The sequence below is a fragment of the Gracilinanus agilis genome, chromosome 2 (assembly GCF_016433145.1).
Source record: "Gracilinanus agilis isolate LMUSP501 chromosome 2, AgileGrace, whole genome shotgun sequence".
In the NCBI taxonomy this organism is placed as follows: Eukaryota; Metazoa; Chordata; class Mammalia; order Didelphimorphia; family Didelphidae; genus Gracilinanus; species Gracilinanus agilis.
In genome coordinates this window covers 401,647,440-401,673,000 of record NC_058131.1, presented here as the reverse complement: position 1 = coordinate 401,673,000, position 25,561 = coordinate 401,647,440, and the positions used below count along the sequence as shown (strand labels likewise).

The 25,561-nt window shown below is 43.7% G+C and overlaps 2 protein-coding genes across 3 annotated transcripts in view; one reads left to right on the top strand and one right to left on the bottom strand.

Annotated features, from left to right (window-relative positions):
* Window positions 1–8,418, top strand: part of LOC123237545 (protocadherin gamma-C5-like) — a 34,141-nt gene extending 25,723 nt beyond the window's left edge. For both annotated transcript variants that reach the window (XM_044664525.1, XM_044664526.1), the window contains exons 3-4: window positions 1,854–1,942; window positions 6,181–8,418. In XM_044664525.1, the coding sequence (XP_044520460.1) occupies window positions 1,854–1,942; window positions 6,181–6,407 (316 nt within the window). In that variant the 3' untranslated portion in view covers window positions 6,408–8,418. The remainder of the gene's footprint in view (window positions 1–1,853; window positions 1,943–6,180) is intronic.
* A 7,002-nt stretch (window positions 8,419–15,420) lies between these two features.
* DIAPH1 (diaphanous related formin 1) overlaps window positions 15,421–25,561 on the bottom strand; it is a 71,111-nt gene continuing 60,970 nt past the window's right edge. The window contains exons 26-27 of the mRNA XM_044664524.1: window positions 23,507–23,593; window positions 15,421–17,544 (exon numbers count right to left, since the gene is read on the bottom strand). Of these exons, the coding sequence (XP_044520459.1) occupies window positions 17,378–17,544; window positions 23,507–23,593 (254 nt within the window). The 3' untranslated portion in view covers window positions 15,421–17,377. The remainder of the gene's footprint in view (window positions 17,545–23,506; window positions 23,594–25,561) is intronic.

The following is a 25,561-nucleotide window of genomic DNA, read 5'->3' as shown; positions in this document are numbered from 1 at the left end:
TTTCAGACTTTCACTGCCTGCTTCGTCAGGGACTCAGGGCCATCCTCTGTCTCCCTTCTTTAATAATCCAAATAGACTCTTAAATAAGAGCCTACTAGTAGTCATTTGTCCATTAGCATGAATAAAAGCCATCTGTTATGTCTGTGAGTGGTATTTATATATATGTATATATATATATATATATATAAAATAAATCTTAGTGGGGCAGCTGGGTAGCTCAATGGATTGAGAGCCAGGCCTAGAGACAGAAGGTCCTGGGTTCAAATTTGACCTCAGACACTTCCCAGCTGTGTGACCCTGGGCAAGTCATTTAACCCCCATTGCCTAGCCCTTACCACTCTTCTGCCTTGGATTCATTACATAATATTGATTCTAAGGTGGAAGGTAAGGGTTTTTAAAAAGAAATAAATTAAATAAATAAATAAATAAATAAATAAATAAATAAAGCATGTTGATCCCTTTTGTTTTTGTATTGCATACGTTCTTCCCCCATCTTTCCCTCTCTCCCTGAGAGCTATCCCATTTAACAAAGAAATATGTTTTTTTTTTAATTTTTTTTTTAATTTTTAACCCTTGTACTTTGGTGTATTGTCTCATAGATGGAAGATTGGTAAGGGTGGGCAATGGGGGTCAAGTGACTTGCCCAGGGTCACACAGCTGGGAAGTGGCTGAGGCTGTGTTTGAACCTAGGACCTCCTGTCTCTAGGCCTGACTCTCACTCCACTGAGCTACCCAGCTGCCCCAGAAATATGTTTTTAAAAAAAAAAGAAAGAAGATGGAAAAAATCAGTATAATCTACTGATACATCATTTGTATTTGAATTATTTTAATCCCTGTTGGTCATCATAGAATGATAGACTTTGCCAAACATTAGGAAGTGAAGGAAGAAGGGAAGAAATGCCTTTTCTGATCCCAGAAATTCCATTAATATGGACAACTCCATATTTTTATTTTCTTTCGAAAAGCTTTTGCTGTCTTCTGTTTTTTTTTTTATGCCAGATATTTCCCAATATCTCTACTCACCCACTAGAATGAACCTTCCCTTTTCACAAAGAAAGTTAAGTAAACCAACTGACAAAGAAGTCATTTGTGATGCAAAAACAACACAGAGTACCCATAGTCCCCATCTTTGATACTGAGAAGAGGGAGATGTATTTCATCATCTTTTATATGAAGCCAGTACTGTTTATTGTCTTTATTCTCAGCTCCATTTCACCTTGTTTTCATTCACACGATTGCACTCTTGTGTATATTGTTCTCATGCAGCTCCTTTTGCTTTGAACCACTCCATGTTTCCCTGGTTTTCCTGTCTTTTTGTGTTTTTCTAAATTCCCCATCTCCATTGCTTTTTTATAGAACAAAAATATTCCATCACATTCATCTAATTGACCTCTCCTACTTTTTCTATAAGCAAGGGTGTGTGTCCCTGGCCATAAAATGGCAGGTCCCAAACTAAAAAAATTATAGTGGGGTCAGATACCATGTTGGGGGGCCCTGCTAGGTGGCAAAGCAGATAGAACACTGGACCTGAAGTCAAGAAGAACTGTGTTCAAATGTGACCTCAGACACTTACTAGCTGTGTGACCCTTGGAAAATCTTAACCCTGTTTGCCTCAGTTTCCTCATTTGAAAAATGAGATGGAGGAGTAAATGACAAACCACTCTAGTATCTTTGCCAAGAAAATCCCAAATGGATTTATGAAAAAAAGTTGGATACAACTAAAAAAAAACTGAACAGAAACAACAGATCCCATGTATGCCATGGAGTAGAGTGGAAAGATGCCAGCCTGGGACCAGCATAGGGAGAAAGGATCACAGGCCAGTCAATGTTCTCTATTTGTCCTTCTCCCCTAGCTCCCAGAATGGTGATGAAGGAGGCACCTGGCCCAACAATCAGTTTGACACAGAGATGCTTCAGGCGATGATCCTGGCTTCTGCCAATGGTGAGTTATGTGCTGGAGGGAGGGAACTCAGGTGGAGGAGAAGGGAAACAAAGTCAAGTGGGGGGAGGAGTAGTAATGATCACAGAATTATGTCTTTGAATGGAAATTGAAGACCTGGCATTTCAAAACCAAGCCCCAGACTGGGAAGCAACATAGAGCACCGGACTTGGTGTCAGGAAGACCTTAGTTTAAATCCTACCTTAAACAATCCCTAGCTATGGGATCCTGAACTTTCTCTTTCTCTGCCATCAGTTTTTTTCATTTAAAAAATGAGAGGATAGAATTCCATGGCCACCTCTCAATCCAGTTAATTATCTGTGATCTTATGGTGTGTTGAGAATACCTGGGATGGAGGGGAGGTGGTTTCCTAGAGCACTAGTGAATAGAAAACTAGATTGGTAGTCAGAATGCTCAGGTTCCATGCCTGTCTCTAGCTCTGAAACCCTGGGCTCAGCCATGCCCCACACCCCATTCCTGTAGGATAGCAAGAGGGCTGTGGCTGCTTTTTGTAATAACTTCCCAGGATATTCTAGTCAATATTTAACAACTGGCTTTGAGGGGGAGAAGTTGGGAGGATGTATCCAGGATATATTCTAAAGTTTGATCTTTATTATTAACATTTTCTTCATCATTTTCTTAAGTCTAGGCCTGTGTTGGCCAACCTATGGCACACATGCTGGAGAGGACTGCTCCCAGCCCTCTTCACTACGCCTGAGGACATTTCTTCCATCACCCACCCCTCTGCCCAGTACCCAAAGGGAGCTCTTCCTCCCTCCCCTGTGATAAGGGGGCAGCTTACATGCCAAGTGAGGGTTGTAGTTTGGGCTTTTTCAGTCTCTAAAAGGTTCTGGAGATTTTGGAGATTTTGAACGTTGGACTGCATCCCCCATAAGTCCCTTAGTATTTCCCAAAATTCCCTTTAATTTCTCCTGTGCCTCCACATTTTCATGGTCATGTTATTGTTTTATGGGTTCTATAGCTCCTCCCTCTTCCTCTTTTTTGCTCTTGGGAGCAGGCTGGTTAGTACTTTTTAGCTAGTATTTTTTCCTAGTTTATTATTAATAAACCTTTATAAAAATATAATTTAGTTACAGAATACTAATTTTAATATCTATAGTTCACCATCAGTGGTTTAGATCAACAACGAAACAATAAGCCAGCCCCTGATCTGCAGTGTTTCCTTTTGCTTAAATGTAAACAATCATGATGAAAATTTAACAATCAACTCTCGGGAGACCAAAATGTCTGAGCTGGCTTCAGCACCTCCCCCCCCCCCCCCATTCCTCCTAATCTAAGTAAAGCTCAGCGAAGCCCCATCTGGCAAGGAGGGTGGCTAGTGTCTAGGGAAGAAGACATGGCAGGCATCATGGGATCTTAGACTTAGGACTGGAAAAGAGCTTAAACACTTGGCCAGTCCAACCCCTTCTTTTTACAGTTGGATTTGAAGGGTTTGCAGGTGCTCTATAATGCCAGTTACTGATATTACAGACGAGGAAACTGAGAGCCATAGAAATAAAATGACTCGTCCAGTTCCACACACATGACAGAAATGAGATTTGAACTGAGATCCATTAGCACCAAGTCTGGAGCCCTTTTTGTCACACCTCCACACTTCAGGGTTTGGTGGATCCAAGGAAGTGAAGGAGACAGGTGGAGCCAAGGCACAGGACACTTCTGGCTAAGGAGATGGAGGATGTGGCTGGATTTGGGGAAGGCAGGCAGGTTAGAGACAAAATTGGAACCTCTGTGGTCAAGCAGACAAAGCCGCTGTGGTCCAAGGCTCCCCTGGCAGAGAGCTCCCGCCTGCTTGCTTTTAGAAGAGATGTAAAAACCAAAGATAGACTTGGCATTCATGAGCAAACACGCTCCCCCTCGGGGTCCCATCGGAATAGGGGTCAAGGCTAAATTCAGAGTCAGAGAAAGCTTCTGTCTCGTGTCAGGGCCCAGTGACCTCGCGGCCTCGCAGGGCCATGACCCCTGAGGGCTTAGAGCCTCTGGGAGTGAAGGGTGCGGTGGGGGAGAGGGTCAGGCTCTGACTGGAATGCCCATTTTCCACAGACTCAGAGCCTCCAGGCGCTCGGACGGAGGCCAACCCCATGGAGCTGGGGAGAAGGAGCAAGAGCTTACACTTTGGAGACTTTTTAAATAAACAGAAGGGATAGTGGGGGAGGTAGTCAGGAGGCTGCGGTTTGCAGCTCACACCGGTTCTGGCCCACAGCCTTCAAATGGTTGGTTGAATGTCCCAAGCTCAGTGCAGCTGGACTGAAGGGAAAAGCAGGTCCCAGGCTGGAATCTGCAATCTGGGGAGACAGATTGGTGATTGCAGGGGACTGAGGGGGAAAGTGCTATTTTTTTAAGTACAGTTTCTCCACTGCCACCATTGCCACCATCACCACCACCACATACACCCTGGACACTGTTAAGAATCAATGAACAAGGGGGCAGCTGTGGACAGAGAGCCAGGTCTGGAGATGGGAGGTCCTGGGTTCAAATGTGACCTCAGATACTTCTTAGTTGTGTGACCCTGGGCAAGTCACTTAACTCCCATTACCTAGCCCTTGCTGCTCTTCTGTCTTAAAGTGGATACTAAGATAGAAGGTAAGGGTTAAAAAAAATTTTTTTTTAAAGAATTGGCAGAATCAGGGCTTAAATCCAGAACTTCTGACGGAAATTCCAGGGTTCTTCCTATTATTACATGTTTCTCAGTTTCTCCTTTTGTAAGGGGCTACCAGTCCTTGCACACAATGGACCTTTCTGGAAGGCAAGGAAAAAGGGGTCCATGGAAGATTTTGGAGATCTAGATTTCCAAAGTAGGGTGGGGATGTCTTTATCCACCCACCAAAACCCTGATCCTACCTTCAGTCTAACCACTTCCTTGGGTCTATCTCTGCTTCTCTGACTTTCACTGTCTTTGAGTGTCTGGCTCTGGCTCTGTTCTCTATTTTTTGTCTGCTTGTCTCTCTCTCTCTCTCAATCTTTTTTTTTTTTTTTTTTTTTTTTTTTTTTGTCTTCTCTATTTTACAAATCACTCTGGAGACTTGGCCCTTCCAAGAAGTACAGCTCAGTTTGCTTTGTATTGCCAACCCTCCCTCCCCAACCACCACCACCACCACCACCACACACACATACTCACATACATTCCAAGACTGGAAGAGGCTGCTGGAGGGGAGATAGGGAGGAGGTGGAGCTAGGGGGCCAGGCTAGGATCCCAGGCTGAGCTAATTAGGAAAAAACCAAGAAATGTCAGAATGAAAGGAATGGGGGTGAAAGGAAGACAGAGGGGGCCATCTTAAGGAAAGAAAGAATACAACTGGCTGCTCCCAGAAACCTCTCCTCCATTCTAGTGAAGGATTTCAGATCTGGGAGAGCAGGGACTGAGGGTCGATAAGCCTAAAAGTGTTTGAGAAACCTGAGTTCAGAGGAGTGTCCATTCTCCCTCTCATTTGGGGCAAGTTCCTTCTGGAAATCTCTTGTCTTTATTTCCCAATTCCTGGTTGGTGTCCCAGGATTACTCAACCTCTCCAGCCTTAGTCACTATCCTTATCCCCTTTCATGTTTGGGAAGAGAAAAGCTCATAAATTAAGCTCTCCCTTCCCCCCTCCAGGCTTCTTTGGCCAATCCTCCTAGTCACTTAACCTTCACATCACCAGAAGACTCACTGTTTATCAGTGAAACCAGGGGGGATAACTTGGAAGGATGTGAGAGTTAGAATTTCCAGATTCTGTTCTCCCACGATTTCATAATCTCCTGAGGGGAGACATCAAAAGTAAGGAAACACATTTATTTATTAAGTACCTACTATGTGCCAAGCACTGTGCTAAGAGTTTTACAAATATCATCTCATCTGAGCCCCACAGCAATCTTGGGAGGAGGTAGGTGCTATTATTATCTGTGTTTTGTAATTGAGGAACCTGAGGCAGGCAGAGCTTAAATGGCTTTCTTGGGGTTGCACAGGTACTAAGTAACTGAGCCCAGATGTGAATTCCTTTTCCTGACTCAGGCTCAAGGCTTTATCTTCTTAGCCACCTTACTGCAGATCAACCCAGATCTGGCTCCAAGACCAACACTATGATAGACCTATGTCTCTCTTATTGAGGCCTCTCATTTTAAAGATGAGGACAGTTCTGTGGCTTTTGCTGCCCAGACTTGTGGGCCTGGGAGTATGGGTTGGGGGCACTGAGCAGAACTGGATTGTTCCCCAAATCACATTTCTGATTCTTTCCCTTTTCTCTCTTCAGAAGCTGCAGATGGGAGTTCGACCCTTGGCGGTGGCGCAGGTACCATGGGGCTGAGTGCCCGCTATGGGCCCCAGTTCACCCTGCAGCATGTGCCTGACTATAGGCAGAACGTATACATCCCAGGCAGCACTGCCACCTTGGCCAACGCCGCTGGAAAGAGAGATGGCAAGGCCCCTGCAGGTGGCAATGGAAACAAGAAGAAATCTGGCAAGAAGGAAAAGAAGTAGGGTCAGCATTAGGTCCCAAGCACAGGGCCACAGGGCAAACCCCCTCCCACCAATCCAGCCTCCTCCCAGTTCCCTGAACCCTCAGAATGTAGGAGGTCATCCTCAGGCTGCTGGTGGGAGTCATGGTGACCCCTCCCTCTTGGGAAACACAAATAAGTGCCCTGTGAATACCCCCTTCTGTGCCTCCAGAGGGATTGAATATGCAAAAGGGGGTACAGCCAGGAGCTCCCCCAATACAAATGCTGTGCCCATAGGAACAGTGCAGATAAAGAGATTCATATATAACTCCCCTCCTTTCCTCCATCCCTAGCTTAGAAGCCCCAGTTACAGTTTAGCTCCCCACACATTCTTCTCCCTCCCCACATCAGTTAGGTTGACTCTGTCTCCCACTCCCAAACCTCCAACCTCTCCTTCCCTTTTTTGGGGTATTATGGGTATTATGAGACCTTAGATCTGGGGAGTGGGGACAGGACTGTGCTTGTCTCATACCTGTGGAGAGAAGTGGGAGCACAGTGACCTCTGACTCTCACTTTTTAAACCATTTCCTTTTTCTGCTTCCCCTCCTTCCCCCTCCAGTGCCTGAAATCATGGATAGAATACAGGTGCTTGGGAACAAATGCAGTCATCCCCATGGCCCTGACATGGACAGGTTTGGGAGAAATCTTCCTCCCCCAGCCTCTGTCCAAGGCCCCAGGAAACAGAGACCAGGGTTGGGTTTATGGGACCATTCTCTTCAGAGTTCCTCATCTCTTATTCTTCTCCACCCCTCAGCAAAAGAATCCATTGCATGTTGGGAAATAGCATGGCATGGTGGGATGAATAGGGAGGGTATAGGGAGGGGGGACCTTTCCACTAGAAAGAAAGACACATCTTTGGTCAGGGTCTCAAAGAAGGAGGGATTATGGGTCCTCTCATTGCCACCTCCCACTAATTACTGGTTGGGCTCTCAGCACTAATCAGGCCCCCATATTATATAACTGTCGGGGGAGCAGAGGACAAGAGAGCTCTGGGTTGGGTCTAGTTCCTGGGAGGCAGAGCCTCAGGCTTCTGGCTCTTGGAGGATGTCACCTTGGCAGGAGGGGATTTAAAGGGAACCAAATGGCATCAAAGTGAGATTGAGCTCTTGGGTCTGGCATGGATGTTTACGGGGATTTGTGTGTGGGCATGTGTAAGGGGGGGGGGAGTCATTCAGGCTAGGCCATCTGGACATAGTTGCCATGGGCAACCCAAGCATCCGTATTCCCTTATTCACCAGGTAAGCTAAGCAAGAAGGGTCAGTGCAGGCCAGTTCGTTCTAGGGCAGTTTGACCAATACAGGAAGCCACACATCCACCCTCTCCCCCCAGGAATGTTCTGCGAGATGGTCAGACACGGACCTCATGCTCTTTTCCCCCAGAGAGACAGAGACCCAGGAGCAGAAAGACAGATGTCTCAGGGGAGGGAGGAGGGGTTCTCTCGGAGATCCCAGTGAAGTCTGTATTCCCTCACCCTCAGGTGCCATTTATTCTACTTTGCCATTCCCTACCCTTTTCCAGAATTTCCTGGAGCCTGGGTAACGCCCCCCATCCCCCATCCATCATTTTGTCCCGACCCTGGCCCAAATGGGGCTGCACTAGTCTTGTCAACCCAGAGGGGACCCTCCCGCATTTCACGACTCTTTAGTATAGTGAGTAGTGACCCTGACCGCAATCCCTGAGCTGGTGTAGAGTAGCTGATGTGTAGCTAGTGCGGTGTGCTTGCTTTTGTGATGACGAGGGGACAGCGGCAGTATGGAGACTTGTCTCTCTGTCTGCTCCCACTCCGTCCTGTGCTTTTATGCTGTGTCTGTGTGCTACAGATCCCCCTCCCAGCCCACTCTCATTTCCCCAGTACTGACCTCTGTGCCCCTTCTATAGAAGCTTATCTTGCATAGTCATGTAGCCTCCCTCCACTCCCCCCATAATCGCAAGTTTTATACTCTAATATTTATATAGCTTTTTTCTTTGGGAAAAATAATAAAATGGTTTCTTCTGAACTGTTTGGTCCCTGTGTTTCTTTTTTTTTGGGGGGGGGAGGGAGGCGTCCCTGTGTTTCAGTGGAAGAAGTAAGGGAGCCTGTGGTGTTGAGAAAAGGGAGAGTTCTTAAGAATATGAATGTATAACTAGGTGGGGTTGTGTGATTGTGCACATGAGTGTATCAGTGTTGATGTGAGTGAATGGGTGTGGTTGTGAGTGTATACGGGCGGTTTTTGTGTGCATATGCGTCACTGTGGATGTGTAATTAGGTGTGGGGTGGTATCCTTGTAGCTGGGTCTGTTACATCTCCTAGCGCCCGTATCTAGGCAAAAGAAGAGGCGTGGGGGAGGGGACTGAAGCTGACTGGCCAGGAAGCCACTAATGTTAAGAATAAGGAAGCCGGCTGGGAGTGGGGGATGGGGAAAGAGAATAAGGGAATGGAGAGGGGAGGTAGTGTTTCCTCGGCCCCCTCCCTTTTTCAGCTAAAAATAAATCCCTGGCTCTAATATGGCTGCTTCCCGGGGAACAGGGCGGAGTCCCTCAGCATCAGGGGCTGCAGCGGTGTTTGAGAGGATAGGAGGCAAGGGGAAGGGGGCGCGAACCTATTCTCGCTCCCTGACCTCAATGTCAGGCAGCCCTTACCGCAGTTCCCCGATTTGCAAATTCCACCTCTCCCCACACCCAAGGTCTGTTCCCCCGACACACACTTTTCCCTTAGTAGCTCCGCAAACACCCCCGCGGAGGTCGGGGGTCCCCCTGCCCAGATCCTATAGGACTGGAGCATCCGCAGGAAATGTACATCATCCAAACAGAAACAGCTGTCCCCCCACCCCCATCTTCTGCCTCCTGGTTTTTTCCATTCACTCCCTTCGCTTTCCCTCTCTCCTTCCTTTTCTACCAATCTCTTCCTCGCCTCCCTTCCTCCCTCCCTCTTTCCCCTTCTCTCTCCAATTCTCCGCGTAGCAACATTTGGATTCCGAGGTTGTTGCTGCCTGATATGAGGTAAAAAACACTGAGAGGGAGGGGAGGCGGGGGGAGGGGATACGGAGACAAATGCAGTCATAGGAGGGAAAGCTGGGCTACCTCACAAGCAGGGGGGAATGCTCCCTCCCTTTCAGTATTTAGCTCTCGCTTCCATCTCACCCTTCCCAGCACCCGAAGTGCGTTGTCATGGAAACCCAACCTTCTCGCTGAGTTTCTGGAAGCAAATGCCTAGGGTGGGCGGAGTGTATAACTAGGGTGGGAGCCTCCATTTGGCTCCTGACAGCTGGGCAGAGGATGAAGGCGGCTCTGCAGGTTCAGGATGCCTGGGTTCTATTCCTGGCGAGGCTGCAGACCGACTGGGTGCGTGGGCAGCTGTGGTCCCCAGATTGGTACGTGTGCACAAAAGCATAAAAAGCACTTAGGGTAGAGGGGGAAGAAAGGGTGAGGAGCCCCTCCCTCTCCCCGCTCCATGCCGAGGCGCTGCCTGGCGCGCAGCTCCCACACCTCCCATCGGGATGGGGCTACAGACAGCCAGTCTCTAGGGCTATTTAAAGGCCTTTATTTCTAGCCCCAGCACCAGACTGCCGAGGCGGTGCCCTCTTGCCCCAGCCTAGACGGGGAAGGTCAGGAGGTCTGAGTACATGCTATCACTTCCCACCTTTGTGTGTCTCTCACACTTCACGTCTGTCGGGGGGGGGGGGGAGTTTCCGGGGCTTTTATCTAAAAACAAACAACAAACAGTAGGATTCTGGGTACAGCTGGGGTTCAGGTTTCTGGTCAGCTCATCCAGAATATTTTTGTCAGTGACCAGGACCTAGAGGAAAGGACAAAGCAGGGGCACGGAACAATTGACTCACTTCCCCTGGGCACAGAGCAGTGCTCAAGTGGCTTTATTGCCAAATTCATGGCCTTCTCTTCATTCTCATCCTTGATCTCTATTCTGCATTTGACACAGTTGAGCACCCCCTTCTGGATACTAGTGAGTTACTGTGACTGCTCAAAACATAGGCCTCTTCTTACCTTTCATCAATCATATTCTATCCCTTGGGCATGCCTGTATCCCTAGGCTTCGTCCTGGGCTCTCTCCTCTCTCCATTCTTTTTTTAGTGTTCTCATCAGCATTCATGGATTCAATTATCATCCTTAAGCAGATAACTCCCAGATCTACAAACCCAGTCCTAGTCTTTCCTGAGCTCGGTTTCCCATTTCTAATTGTTTCTCCACCTGGATATCCCACAGGCATCTCAAATGCAACATGTCCAAAACAATCTTCATCTTTACCCCTAAATCTACACCATCTTCATTCTTCATTTTCTTAGAGTTGCTTAGGTTCACAATCAAAAAATCATCCTGGACTCCACTCTCTCACCCCACCCCACCTTATCACTTCTTGTCTGAACTATTGAAAAAAATCTTTAGTCTCCCTGCTTCAAATTTCTCCCCTCTTCAACCCATTCTCATGCCTGTTGCCAAATTGATATCCCTAAAGCTCAGTTCTAGTTATGTTACTCCCATGCACATACAGCTTTCATAGTTTCCCATTGTCCACAGGACAAAATATTATTTTCTCAGTTTGGCATTTCTGCGGGAGGCTGTAAAAACTTCATAGTGGGATTTCACTCTACTTTTCAAAGCTAATTACTCTTTCAAAAAAAAATTCTTCCCTTCTATCTTAGACTCAATTGGTTCTAAGGCAGAAGAATGTTAAAGGCTAAGCAACTGGAGGTAAGTGACTTTGGCCAATTTTACTTTCCCTCTCTGCCTCCAACTTATTCTTTAAAATAATTTTTTTTGCATTGTTCATTTTCTGTAAGTAATCTTATAAAACCAAGACCCCTAAAACATAAACCCAAATAAACAATTGGTCAAATAAGAAATGAGATACAAAGCTCTTTGAAAATAATTCCTACAAAAAAAAGAGAAAGAACCCCTTAACAATTAGAATTGGAAGAAATAATAAAAGTGGGGGCACCGCACAGTGGATTGAGACCCAGGCCTAGAGATGGGAGGCCGTAGGTTCAAATCTGGCCTCAGACACTTCCTTGCTGTGTGACCCTAAGCAAGTCACTTAACCCCCATTGCCTAGCCCTTACCACTCTTTTGCTTTGGAAAAAAATCATGGCATTGATTCTAAAATGGAAGGTAAAAGTTAAAATAATAATAATAATAATAATGTGGATATAGAATTGACAGAACAGCACTGTAACAGCAATATTGTAATGGTGATCAGCAGTGAGAGACTTGGCTACTTAATCAATATAATGATCCAGAATTTCTCTCATCTGTCTGTTTCACTCACACCTCCACCAACTTGAGGCCCTGATCAGCTCTTGCCTGTACTATTGTAATAGCTTTCTAAGAGGACTCCCTGCTTCTGATTTTTGCTTTTTAATAAAAATTATTTTGCTGATGCTCTTTTTATAACATTACCCTCACTTCCCACTAACCTTCCGTCTGCCTCTTCTAATAAAAACACATCAACAAAGCAAATTAACACATTGACCATTTGGGATAACATTTGCCGATTTTACAACTCTAGTCCACTACCTTGATGCCAAGTGTAGGTGTGCCAGTCCTCTGAAGCTGATGATAGGTCACTAATCTATCAGATCAGATGTCTTTCAATGTTGTTTTCCTTTGCGTCACTGAAGTAATTGGGCAAATTCTCTGGGTTCTATTCACCTTGCTTTTTATCAGTTCACCCAAGTCTTCTCAAGTTTCTCTGAATCCCCTGTATTTGTTGTTTCTTACAGCACAATGATAGTCCATTAGTTACAAACACATTTTATATGACACAATTTATTCAACTATTCTCCAAATCAACCAATACCCTCTTTGTTCAATAGTTCTTTGTTCCCACATAAAATACACTTGCTTTTGTCTGTCTTTGATCTTCATGGGATATAAGCCCATCAGGTGTACTGCTGGTTCAAAAGGTGTGTGTGTGGGGGGGTAGCTAGGTGGTTCAGTGGATTGAGAGGCAGGCCCAGAGATGGGAGACCCTGGGTTCAAATCCAGCCTCAGACTCTTCTTTGCTGTGTGACCCTGAGCAATTCACTTAATCCCCATAGCCTTTACTGCTCTTTTGCTTTAGAATCAATACACACAGATAGAAGATAGGTTTTTATTTTTATTTCTTTCTTTATTTTTAGGCAATGAGGGTCAAGTGACTTGCCCAGGGTCACACAGCTGGGAAGTGTCTGAGGTCAGATTTGAACCTGGGACCTCCTGTCTCTAGGCCTGGCTCTCAATCCACTGAGCTACCCAGCTGCCCCCAGAAGATGGGTTTTTAAAAGAAGATATGCTTGGTACAGTTTAAAAAATAAACATTTTTTTAGTATAGTTCAAAATTGTTTCCCCAAATAATTGGTCCAATTTCAGCTATACTAATAGCACATTAGTATGCTCATCTTCCCAGAGTCCCTCCAATAATGATTTTTGTCAATAACAATTTGTCTTTTTATAATCAATTTTTACAACCAATTTACAATCAATGTTTAAATTAAAACAAGTTTTAATTTGAAATTCTATTATTAGTGATTTGGATAATTCTTTTTGCTGATAGCTTGAATTTCTTCTTTCATTTAGATATTAGACCTTTCTCAGAAAGTACCACAAAGATTACCCCCAGTGGCTTCTTTTAGCCTAGCAGCACTGATTTGTATGCAAAAGCCTTACATTTTAATGTAATCAAAACTCGCCTGTTATTTCTTGTACTCACTATGTCTTTGATTAAAAATTCTTCTTCTAATTTGTGCATTCTCTTAGTATGTGATTTTTTATATTTAGGTCACACATTTATTTGGAGATTGTTATGCTGTAAGACGTTTATCTATTCCTAATTTCTGCCAAACTATTTTCTAGTTTTTCCAGCAGTTCTTGTTGAAGAGGGAGTGCTTACCCTGGTAGTTGGTATTGGTGTGTTTATCAAACATTAGTTAGGCTGCTATATTCAAATGCTTTAAATCTTATTTACCTGGTCCTTTCTATTGACCAAATTTTCTGTTAAGAAAGATATGGGGGGGGGGGGGCAGCTAGGTAGCTCAGTGGATTGAGAGCCAGGTCTAGAGATGGCAAGTCCTAGGTTCAAATATAGCCTCAGAAACTTTCTAGCTGTGTGACCCTGGGCAAGTCATTTAATCCCATTGCCTAGTGTCCTTACCACTCTTCTGCCTGGGAACTAATACACAGTATTGATTCTAAGACGGAAGGTAAGGGTTTAAAAAAAAAAGATAGACATCAGCACTAAAAATTTTTGGAAACTGGAATTCTAGCCTTTCTCTTTAAGCTATCCTTCACCTAGCTGCCAAAATAATCTTTCAGGTCTCTACATTTTATCCTCCAACTGAAATAGTTCACTCTATGTATCCAGAACTCTCTATGTCTCTCCTCTAAATTATTTAGTTATGTTTGTCTTATTCCCAAGTAAACTACAGGCATCTCATTTTAAACTCTGAATCTCCCTCAGCATCTAACCATTTATTTATGGTCTACAAAGTAAGCACTTTCAAATTTGTTAAATGAACAAAGTCTACTAGGATTCTAGTAACTGGAAGGGACCTTAGAAATCTAGTCCAGTCATTTCATTGAGTGGAAATTGAGGCAGAGAAGTGACTCATCCAGAATTGCACAATATTAAACACGTTCTCTAGCCTCACATTTAACACCATTCACAATCTGGCTACCTAACGGTACAATTTCACATTATTCACTCCATTGTCTAGCCAAACTACATTATTTTCTGATGTCACTGCCTCCTCTCACCTGCTCTCTACGATGTCCTTGCATACCTGTGGAAAATCTCATCTTCATTAAAGGCTTAGTAAGTGCTACCATCTCCTTGAAGCTTTCTGTGCTTTCTCCCCTAGCTCCCACTGAAAATGCCTTTATTTTTAAAAATATTTTTAATTTTAAAATATTTTTCCATGGTTACATGATTCATGTTCTCTCCCTCTCTTCCCACTCCCCTCCCCATGCTGAAAAACAATTGCACTGTGTGCACAAGTGATAAGTGTTATCACTTGATACCTATTTCCATATTATTAATTTTTGTAATAATCTTGAAAATGAATTTTGAACAGTAGGGCTCAGGCCTTGGGCTAAGTTATTGCAAAGGGTCCATGAATTCATACTGAATGATTTAAGCATAATAAGCAAACATACTTTTTTTTAATAGACTGATGGATAAGCTAAGATTCCATTGGCATAGAGAACTCCTTGATCAGTACCAGAGTTGCAATTTATAATCTTAAAAGAGTTGTCTGGACCACTGAGAAGGTACTTGCTCAGGGTCACCCAGACATTATCCAAGGTAGGATTTGAACCTTTTCTGAATCTGAAGATAGTTCTCTACTTAAGATCAGAGATACCAAACTATCTATGTGTGAGTCTATGTGTGGCCCTAATTAGATTAAAATGTAATTGGGAAGTGTTCAACAAAATAAAAATAAATACAACCTAACCCCCACTAATTTAGCCCTTACTGTTCTTCTGCCTTAAAACCAATACATGCTATTGATTCTAAAATGGGAGGTAAGGGCTTTTTAAAAATCCTACCTTAGGGGCAGCTGGGTAGCTCAGTGGATTGAGTGCCAGGCCTAGAGACGGGAGGTCCTAGGTTCAAATCTGGCCTCAGACACTTCCCAGCTGTGTGACCCTGGGCAAGTCACTTGACCCCCATTGCCTACCCTTACCAATCTTCCACCTATAAGTCAATACACAGAAGTTAAGGGTTTAAAAATTAAAAAAAAAAAAAAAAAAAAAAAATCCTACCTTGTATAGCATTGATTTGTATACATCATATCATCCCATTAGATTTTAAGCTCAAGCACAGGAATTATCATTTTTCAGACTTGTATTCCCAGACTTGTACTCTTTGATATTGGTAAGAATTGGTTCTTGTGAAGCAACAAGCTTGATAATGATCCCAGCAGGAGAGGAAAGGTCTTGGGTTTTCTCAAGTTGACCAGGAAAGGAAAATAGTATCTTCATGATATGGTACAGGGGTGGGCCAAAATCTCACAATGAAGACTGAATACCGTTCCAATGCTTTATTAACAGTTTGAAACAAATAAATCCAACAAATCAGAGGCGATGACATGTCCCAAAAGCCCAAAAGGCAAGGGAAATAGATTTGTATCTTGCCCTTTATTTTATTTTATTTTTTTTATCAAATACATCTTAGCAAAAGTGATTTAAAAAAAGAAAGGCTCAAAGCCTGAATGTCAGCCAGCAGGGAGGGACAAAAGGAATAGTAAGTACTCCTTATACCACAGCATTTGCAAAAAAGTTCTCACAGCAGCAGCTGTTGCCCCAAGTCCTAGGTCCAGAATTTTGGACCTCCCCAACTCCCAGAATTCCTTTTCAGCCCTTGAGGCCTCCAGATTGCTTCCTAAGGCCTTCTTTTTAACCTTTCCTCATCCCACCAACTATCATTCCTGGGATTAAATGTAGAGGGTCCCACACTCTTGTTCTTATCTATGAGTAAGGTAGTAAAGAGGGGCAAAATAATCCCTTGCTGTTTGAGAATCCTAAGAATTTTTACCTTGCTAGGGGATATGGCACAAAATGTGTATCCAGTGCAGAATCAGGGCACAGTGCCTACAGAGCATCCTACTCACATGATCCTTCCAACCCTTAATCTGGACCTCCCTCCTCCCCATGGTGCCCAGTTAGCATTTGCACATTTGGCTCTTCAAATATATTAAATTTATAAAAACTCAGCAGTACCTGGGTCCTCTCAGTTCCTTGACCTGGCCTAATCTGGCCGGGGAATAAGTACCAAGCCACTCACAAATCTCAGAAATTAATAATCCAAAACTATTTCTTGGGGCCTGGAATTTGAATCTACCAATTGGAAGAGGTTCAGATGAGGGCAGTGAAGTGGGGTCCTGGTCTCTGAGGATAAGCAGAGGGGAGAAATTCAGGAGAAAGAGGGGGCAGGAAACAGGGAAGAGGGGTGTTTTTTTTGTATATTTTCTAAAAAACAACATCTTATACAAAAATAGATCCATTTGCAAAACGATTTCTTAGCCAGGAGGCTCTGCCTCCCCTTTCCCTGGAAACTTGGAGAGGGTGGGGGCCTTTTGCAGCCATATAACAGCTGAAACTTGGGGGGTGGGGATGAGCCATGGCCCTAAGAATAACAAGGGCAGTGGGTATCAGCAGTGAGGGGGCAAGTACAGAAGACAAAGGTAGGGTAGGACAGTAAGCAAGGACACTCAATAAAGTTGAGAGTGTGGGGAGGCTGTCCTATCTTGATGCCCAGTTCAGCAATGCCTAGATTCTAGGACCATTTCTCCTTAGGTGCTCTAGCTCATGCCATAGCTGGATATTAGTGGTCCAGTTCTTTTTGCTTTGTGAAGCTGGGAAGAAGGGCCCTTTCCTGGAGGTGGGGGGAAGGTGAGAGCTGCTCCTCATTTCTTTAGAAGCAGCAACCAACACCTCACCATAAACAATAAATATCAATAGCAAATGGAGAGAGGGAGAAGAAAGCATGGATGGCAGCAATGATAGGCAATATAAGAATACAGTTAAAAAGTTCAAGAGCCCCATGCAGTTCCTCGGGCTAGAGAAGCCACAGCAGGGCACAAGATAGCAAAAAGAACACTAATCCAGCAAGATTGACCTTAGGGTTGGCCCCTTTGGAGCCAGGGACTGAGGAAGCAGGCTGGGCACCGCCTGAGGTGTGGCATCACAGTAACTAAGGAAGGAAAGACAGTTAGGGTTAAGGCAGCATAAGATGGTCCCTGCTTTGGTAATGCAACAGCCAGTGCTGAGTGGGTGCCCAGGGCTTCTTCCTCGGTGTCCTTTCCTTCTTGCCTCCAGATAGCTGAAGCTGTGTATGCTGTACAGAGAGCAGCAGGCCAAAGAAAGGAGGCAGGGGAGGTTGGCTGCCATAGAGGAAAATCCACTTGACCCCTTAGGCTCATGCTGCAAGGCAGGGTTGCCTTGAGCTCAGCTCTTTAGCCAATGTTGCTGCAAAGCCCAGGCCTAGCTTGCACGACCAATCAGTTCCTTATTTTCATCACGAATATCATGTGTATCTCGGGTTCCCTCACTGATCTTGGACACCTTAGCAGAAGATGGAGTCATGGCATCATCCTTTGTTAGCTCTGAGGCGAGTAGAGAGGTGACTGCACACCCAGCCTTCCTGTTGGCTGTAAGAGAAAGGATATGAGACATTATCCTGGGAAAACCTTATTCCTTACCCCTTCAATCTCTGTGGCAGAAAATTAATTAGGGACAAACTTGGAGAGCAAAAATCTCTGGGTGAAGGACACGAGGAACAAGAGAGTTCAATAATCCATCTTGGCCACAGCTAGGCCAAATTCAGTCAGCTAGACATTCAACTAGTCACAGCTAGGATAGCATCCACATTCCCAGGGGGAGCCTTCTTCAGGTGGCAGAGGATCTCCCCTAGCCAGACGCAATAGGAAGGGCTGTGTTTTGCTAGCATGTGCATACCTTACCTCTAGATGAATGCCTTAATTGCTCCCACCCTCAAAAGAAAAAAAAGAGAGAAAGCCCACCTACTACTTTATGATGAACAGTGTAATCCTGAAGCTCTGGATCTTACTTCAAGATGAGCCTGAATGGGCAGAGTCATCTTAAGACTACAGAATAGTCATTAGGTGGATTCAGTAAAGCAGGGGTTTTTACTTTTTTGGGTGCCACGAGCCTCTTTGGCAGAATAATATTTTTTTAACATTTATAATTAAGGAGATGCTAAATATCATGGGCTCCTTGAAATCTATCCACTTTCTATAGACTTCAAGTTAAGATCACTGCCCATTTCAGTGGCAGTCCCAAGGCTGCCATCAGTAACATCCCAAATTCTTCACTACCAGTGACCATAAGATAGCACCCCCTCTCTCCAAATACAGAATTTCCACATAGGCTCCTAGGTCTGCAAGGCCTGTTTCTCATGGCTTCAGTGCCCCTAGGACACAAAGGCGGCTCCTCACTACCACACATCTCTGGGGCTACTGGCCCTTCCCACAGCCTTTAAGTGCAAACAGCATGCTTTTGGAAATATGTACGGGAAAATGGGGAAGGTCAGAGTAGGGAAACATTAAAGATGGAACACAGTGAAGCAGCTGAGGGATCGTGGTATCAGCAGGTGAAGAGAGCCTCAGAAGAGCACAGTCTGGTATCATATATACAAGAGGTACCCTCTCTGGAACAGAGGCCAAACTGGATTAGAAAGCCCAAGCAAGCATCATCCCCTTTCCTCTCCTTTCTGTGGCTGCCAGCTGAGCTGAGATCACAATCGTCACTATCAAACCCACTTGCTCCTTTCACAAGCAGAAACTAGGATGAGGGCGGGGGAGCAGGGGGCACAGTCAGGACAGAGAACACACAGACGTGGCCCCCCATTCATCAGCTCAGAAGTCTTCTCTTTCTCCTCTACTTACTGGCACAAAAAATTAATATGAGAGGAGAATGAAGAATAAATATTTTCCAACAGTGGTTCTCTACTATTCTAGTTAGCTGGATCTGAATTTTATTATATCCTAGGCAGTGTGAGGCTTAAATGCCACATGCTAACCATCCCATAAATAATGAATATTCCCTAGAGGGTTTTTTTTCTCCCCACAAAGAGTTGTCACAGAAGTCTTCAATGTGCTGGACAAAATTATCAAGTTCCTTATGGACTAAGTTTCTGATTTATATTGACTTTTTCTATATTATCTTTCCATTTCCTGTTTCTCCACCTCAGGTCCTACAAACCCCCTTAACTTGAAAAACTGTCCAGAATTATTTGTCACACTTTTCTTTGCAGTTCCTTTTTGGTCCCTCTGCCCCACTTGTCCTTTCTAGAGAAGAGAGACTTAGAAACCATATCACTATCTCACTTACTGCAATGAAGCCATTTTTTTTTTTTTTTTGGAGATCTGGAGTACAAGACACAGGTAAAGTAAAATCTCTGACTCTAGATACAGCAAAAATAAAAGCTAGGCTTAAAGGGATAAATAACCTAGTTTCTGTCAAGTGGCTCTGGGCAACTGTTATAGGGAAGATAAGGTCTGGTCAAAATAGAAGATAGAAGTGTAAGAGTCCAAAATTTAAATACTGACCCTTCTTGAAATGCTTTTTACCTCATTTTATTTCTCTATAGAAAACTGCTGCTACCACCCTGGAAAATTTTTGTGGACCAACTCCCAGTTTTCTCAGACATTAAAGAATTCCTAATGCTTTACAGATTGGATAAATACCTATTCTTTAAGCCATCCTAGGAGTTAATAAGGGGTCTGGAATACTCTTCAGTTAAGGTTAGGGAAGCTAATGCACTAGAGATGGATACAAAATGTAGTTCAAGGTCACAAAGCAAACTGATATCGATTATGACAACAGAACTTAAATATCCTGACTCCTACTTCATCTTGTCCACTGTAACAATGCTGAGTGATTGAACAGTCAAGGTCAAAAATGACTTTCCCATCCCTTATTAGCTAGCGGATTAGTTCAGGGAAAACTAAAACTAAAAACTTAAAAAAAAAAACCCCAAAGGTACAAAGAAATATATTAAATGTATGAGAAAGTTTTCCCTTATGTAATTTTATTAACATTAATTAAAAAATTAATATTAATACCAATAAAGGAGCAACATTCTTAGGTGGGATAGGGGAAGACATTGATCAAGGCTCCTCAGGCCAGAAGGAAGAAAAGTCAGAAAGGGAAGAAGTCAGCAAAAATCAGCTATACAATACTGAGGTTGGAAAAGGGTTAATGAGATGGAAAAAAGGCTTTACAAAACATAGGATGGGAACTAGTTAAAGGAAGTGTGTCTTTTAATAAGTTCCCCCAGGGAAGGGGAAACTAGGACAGATGGAGACATCCATAGTTAAACTAAAAATTTCATTCATGTCCTAATAAGCTCCTAATTATATCTATTGTCCTATTTTTGCTCCATGGGCATTCTCTTCTGATCAAGAATACTCTAAAATTCTGTTTAAAAAAAAAAAAGTCCCACTGAGGCAACTTCATTACTACCTCCTAGAAAACTAGGATAAAAATCCAAGGTTAGAAAAGAGACTCTTCTGGGCCCCAGAGGGGTGTCACTTTCATCTTCTGACTAGTTGTGGCCAATTAATGGGACCAAAGAGTTAGAAAAGAGGGATTGGAATAAAGGAGGAAAGGAAGGGGGAATGTGAGTGGAGTAGATGGATTTCTTTCTTTCTTTGACTCTTGTGCCACTGAGCAGATGGCCAGTACAAGAGGTTACAATTCAGATACTGAAATAAAGTCGAGTCACTAAAACCACAAACTGACTCAATCATCAGTCTGAAAAAAGTTCCTGCTGGACAATCACAGAGATTCTTCCCCTCTACACTTAAGCCATTGTTCTTTAACACTGCAGACCGTAGCAGCCTGGTCTCTGTTTTTAATGAACCGGCCTTGAAAGTCCCCTTTTCTCCCTCCTAGACCACTTCCTCCCATACCCAATAAAGGGCCTTTGTTTGATGGTCACTCCCTGGAGGCCTGTAGATTTTTTCCATTCCTTTACATTCTAGAGAAGAGCTGCTGGTGTCTCTAAATAGGGACAGCTGCCTTACTGGGAATGAGCAATCCCAGATGGAGTCTGTGAAGAAGATGTATAAGCAGTGCCTCTGTTTAAGGCAATAAGACAGATGATGCAACCAAAAAGGCAGGCACTAATATGGGGATTATGTCCAGAAGTCAGAGAGATGTAGCGCCATCATCTCAAAGGAGGAAGCTCATTAACCCTCTGCATCCCCCTATAATACAGCTTATAACTAGACTGTCACTGAACTTTTACAAATTAGAAAATTTGAGGTCCATAAAGTTAAGTGGTTTGTCTTAGTAACACAGCTAGCTAAAAAGGAGAGTTGGTGCTAGAACCCAGGGCTCTTGACCCCTACTATGCTTTTTTTACTGTGATGATTAAAGAGTCCTATCCAAGTGTCCCACACTTCTCTCAAAAAAAAAAAATAATAATAAAAATAGGAGACATTACTGCTTTCCCTGAAGATTTCTGACAGATGTACTCAGTGAAGGTCCCTTTTGATGATAACTTTATGAATCACAAAATCTAAAGAATGGATGAAGACAGGTCAGGGGATGAGATTTCTATCAAGTGGAATCACCATGCTTATCTCTGTGATATGAATTCTAATCTATGCCTACTTCCAAACATATGGTTGTACTCAAAGATATAAACACTTCACCTTCTTGTACCTAGCCTCCAATTCTTCCTATAACCTCTTGTACAGGAAGACCAACAAGAGCCATCAACTAACTTATTTCCTATGAGGAACTAAGGCTCCAGTTCCTTCCTCCAACTTTTGAATCTTGGATTTTTACTCCAAGAAGGGATAGAAAACAGAGCCAGAGGAGGAGCCACTAGAGGTCTGAATGTACAGAAACATTCAGGAAGCACCTGGGATTCCAGTGTATTCCTATAACACATACTTCTTTAGGGTCTTCAGATGGGAATTCCTCATGGACTGTAGACAGCATACCCACAGTTGAGAATAAAGAAAAGAAATCTGAAGGAAACTGTACTGAAGAGGGGTTTGAAATGTTTATTATGAGGTTATAGTATACTTTATATGACATGTATGTATCAATGTCTATAAGTTGACAAGAAAAATACCATTAGTCATTACTTCAGTCAATATGCAAAGACCAAGCAGCATTGATTCAGTCTACTCTGCCTTCTCCCTACTCAAAACACTCGTAACACAACACTCCCAAAGATCATATCCATTAGATTCAGACTGAGGAGAACCAGAAAATGCCTAGAAAAATTATTTCCCCACTTTATCTCCTAAGCCTCAAATCACTATACTAATAAATTTCAGTTCTACTTAAGGAACATGACTGGGATTAGACCCATCTATAACCAAAGATTCTACCATATAATTTAATTTTCTATAGTCATTCCTTGTCTTGTTATTCAAGTGATGGATGGGGATGATAAACAGTTTTAATTAAGCCATTGGAGATCAGATTTCTGAATTAGTACCTGTTGATCTATCTTGCAAAATACAGATTAGAGTTAAATATCTCTTATTACTGCATGCCCTATTTTTAGTGGCTAAACCCTCAACTTGTAACCAGTACTGCTTTGGTTATACACAGATCATGTTATAACTTGAATGGAACCGGTTAAATTAATTACTGGCTGTGGCAGTATGCACATAGGCTCCATTTTTCTCTTCCAAGACGATCCCTAGGCTAAAGATAAGGTGAGACAGGACCACAGAATGTCCAGAGAGTGAGCTCTAGAGAAGTAAAGTCATGGCTAAAGTGAGCCCTTAGTTACCATTTCCTTCCATTCTGGGAAAGAGGACACCACTCCTAAGACTCAATAGTTCATATACCAAAGCATCATCAATCCTGAGCAACATCTTTATCAAACATGGTGATGCAACTATAGTCAGTGTTGGTGCCTCTTTATGCTGAGAAGGAAAAGAGTAGGAGACTTGGCTATCCCCTACTTTTGTTTAGGATCCTCAGCTTCTCTCAATTTCTTTAGTTATTCATCCTCCTCACCTCCTTATCTGAACAACACCTCAGCTCACCTTCATCCTTCTCCTCAGGGACTCTAATTCAATGTTACATACCTAAAACCACTAAAGGCAAGGCATGGTGAGAAAGTCAACTTTCAGAGCAGATAATTCTTAAACACAGACATGAATATCTGTCTCAAGAGTCCACCTCCCATCCCAGCTCCAAACTTTGAGAAGGTCATATATGTTCCTTTCTCCTCTCAGACATCTAAACATTTTTCTCTTCTCATCCACACCAATTCTAACTATACATGTTTCAAACTCTTTGTGTCCACAGAAATAAATTGTTGCCGTCTACCTCCCTAATTCTAGATCTTTCCTCCTAAAAGGAAGAAGTGAAACCACAGCTCTCCTCCAAAGTAGTAAATGAGTTCTAGGGTTCTAGGTGTTGACAACCAGATGATTTTCTCTAGGTGAAAGAGGCTTGGGTAAGGTAGCTTCTTTATTCACAGACTGCCAATATTAATTCTCCAACAAAAAATTAGCTTGGTCAATCCTTTTCCCATGTGTAGCATTTGTATCCCTAGAACGCTGAAACCTCACAGCTTAAAACATGGAAGTTCCTAATAGTTCCCCCACTCACCTTGCCGGGGTCCTCTCTTCCTTCGGAATGCCGCGCCTGACTGTAGGGCCTCCAAGAGACTGTCCATCACACCGGTCTCATCGCCCTCTATTGGGAAAGGAAGGAGGGTATGGAGTAACTGGTTCATATGTTAACACCTTCTTATTGCAAGCAGCTTGGGCTTTGTCAACCCCCCAACGTAGAAAATAAATTTTGTTTGGCCTCTATTGCTCTATATGATTTCAAGATGACCACAGTGACAGATGGGAATAGAAGGGCAGAAGGGCCCTGAAATTTAGGTTGTGTCTATTTACATATTACCTCAAGTTTACTGAAATGAGATTTCTGCACTGAAACCTCTTTAATTAATTAAATGGCACTGCTTGTCCCTTACTAGGACCCTAGTTATCAAGGCAAACAGTTGGACTCTTTTCGGGTCAGGTATACTACACCTTCAGTCTCTTTCCTCTCTTAGTCAGCAGCAAGACAAAGGATTACTGATCTTCCAGGCAGAGACTAAGATTAAAATGGTAGAAAGGAAATGAAACTTCCCTTCCCCCAGCCCCTCAAGGCATTCTGCTCAGAAGACTGCAGCAGGGGCCTGCTTCCCCTTTGCAGAGGGAAGACAGGCCGGAAGCCACAAATAAATGGTCAGCTTCCACACAAGCATTGCCCCCTCCTGCCACCCCCCCTTCTCCCTGGGGGGCCACATTCCACTTAGGTCCTCTGTTATATATACTGAACAATCCTTGTAGGCATACAAGGAGTTAATGTAGAATCCTTGCTCAAGGCCCAGGTCTGTTTCCATGGCAACAACTCCTGGGTGGTGAAACCTGAAACTGCAAAATCCCCAGGAACAGCTGTCATTTCCAAGGCTCTGGCAGAGTGTTCCAAGCGCCACCTGGCTGTTGAAGCTGACCAGTGCAGCTGACCTATATTCCAGCTCCTCTGCGGCCACAAAGGAGACAGGGCATGGGGGAATGGCGCCCCCTGCTGACTGGGCCAAGCCCTAACAACGCTCCTGTGCCAAGGTTACAGGAGCCAAAAGAGGGGCTCCCTTCCTTGTTTCAGCCCCTCATTTTACTGAGGAGAAAACCGAAGCCCCAAGAGGCTGGCTTCCTCGAGGTCACACAGGGAGTGAGTGAGGGTGCTGGGATTTAAACCCAAGTCTTCTCTGTCCCAATCCTCTCACCTCCAGTATCTATTATGCCACAGAATAGAAGCTTCAAGTTCCATTTTAGTCCACAGATACCAAAGGAGGGGATTAAGACCGATTACCAACTGTGACCCACCCTTTACAGCTAAGAGGAGCTGGAGTGCTGAAACGCCAATGAAATTATTTGGGCTGAGATGGCATCAATTTCCTTACAAAACTATGGGAATGAGGTTGCTGGGAAAGGTCAAAGAAATGGGCTATTATTACTTCTTTCTTTAGGCTCTGATAGCTAAGCTGTCTCAGAGATTTGTATTCAACAGGTGCCAGGATGGAAAAGGTCCTGAGGGAAAAATAATAAACCTCTAAATTCAGTTTCTAAACAACTTGGTAAAGGCCCAGGAAAGGCTATAGTCTTTCTTTAAGAAAACAAAAACCAAACAAACCAAAAAACCCTGGCTTTAATACAGCACAAACTGCTCAGTTCCTCTAAACTGCTTAATTTTACTAGGCCTGGAATTTCAGAGGCACAACCCCTAACCCTCACTTGGAAGGAACAGCTTAAGGAGAAAAGATAGTAAGGGAAATTCATTTGGTTACTGATAATTAAATATTAAATTTAACAGTTAAATTTCTGCTGTCATCAACATAAGCAGTCAGAGGTGGAGGAAAGGGGGATGGGAAGGGAATAAAGAGCAGGAAAAGAGCAGAGGCAGGAAACAGAGGGGCAGTAATTGAGGCCATATGTTTCAACAAAGGAATGCTTCTGGGGGGGAGGGGGAGAGAGAGAGAGAGAGAGAGACAGAGACAGAGACAAGAGACAAAGAGAGATGGAGACAGAGAGTGAGGGGAGAGAAAGAGAGGAGAGTATGTGAGAGACAGAGAGAAAAGGAAGAGGGAAAGAGAAGGGAGGGAGGGGGAGA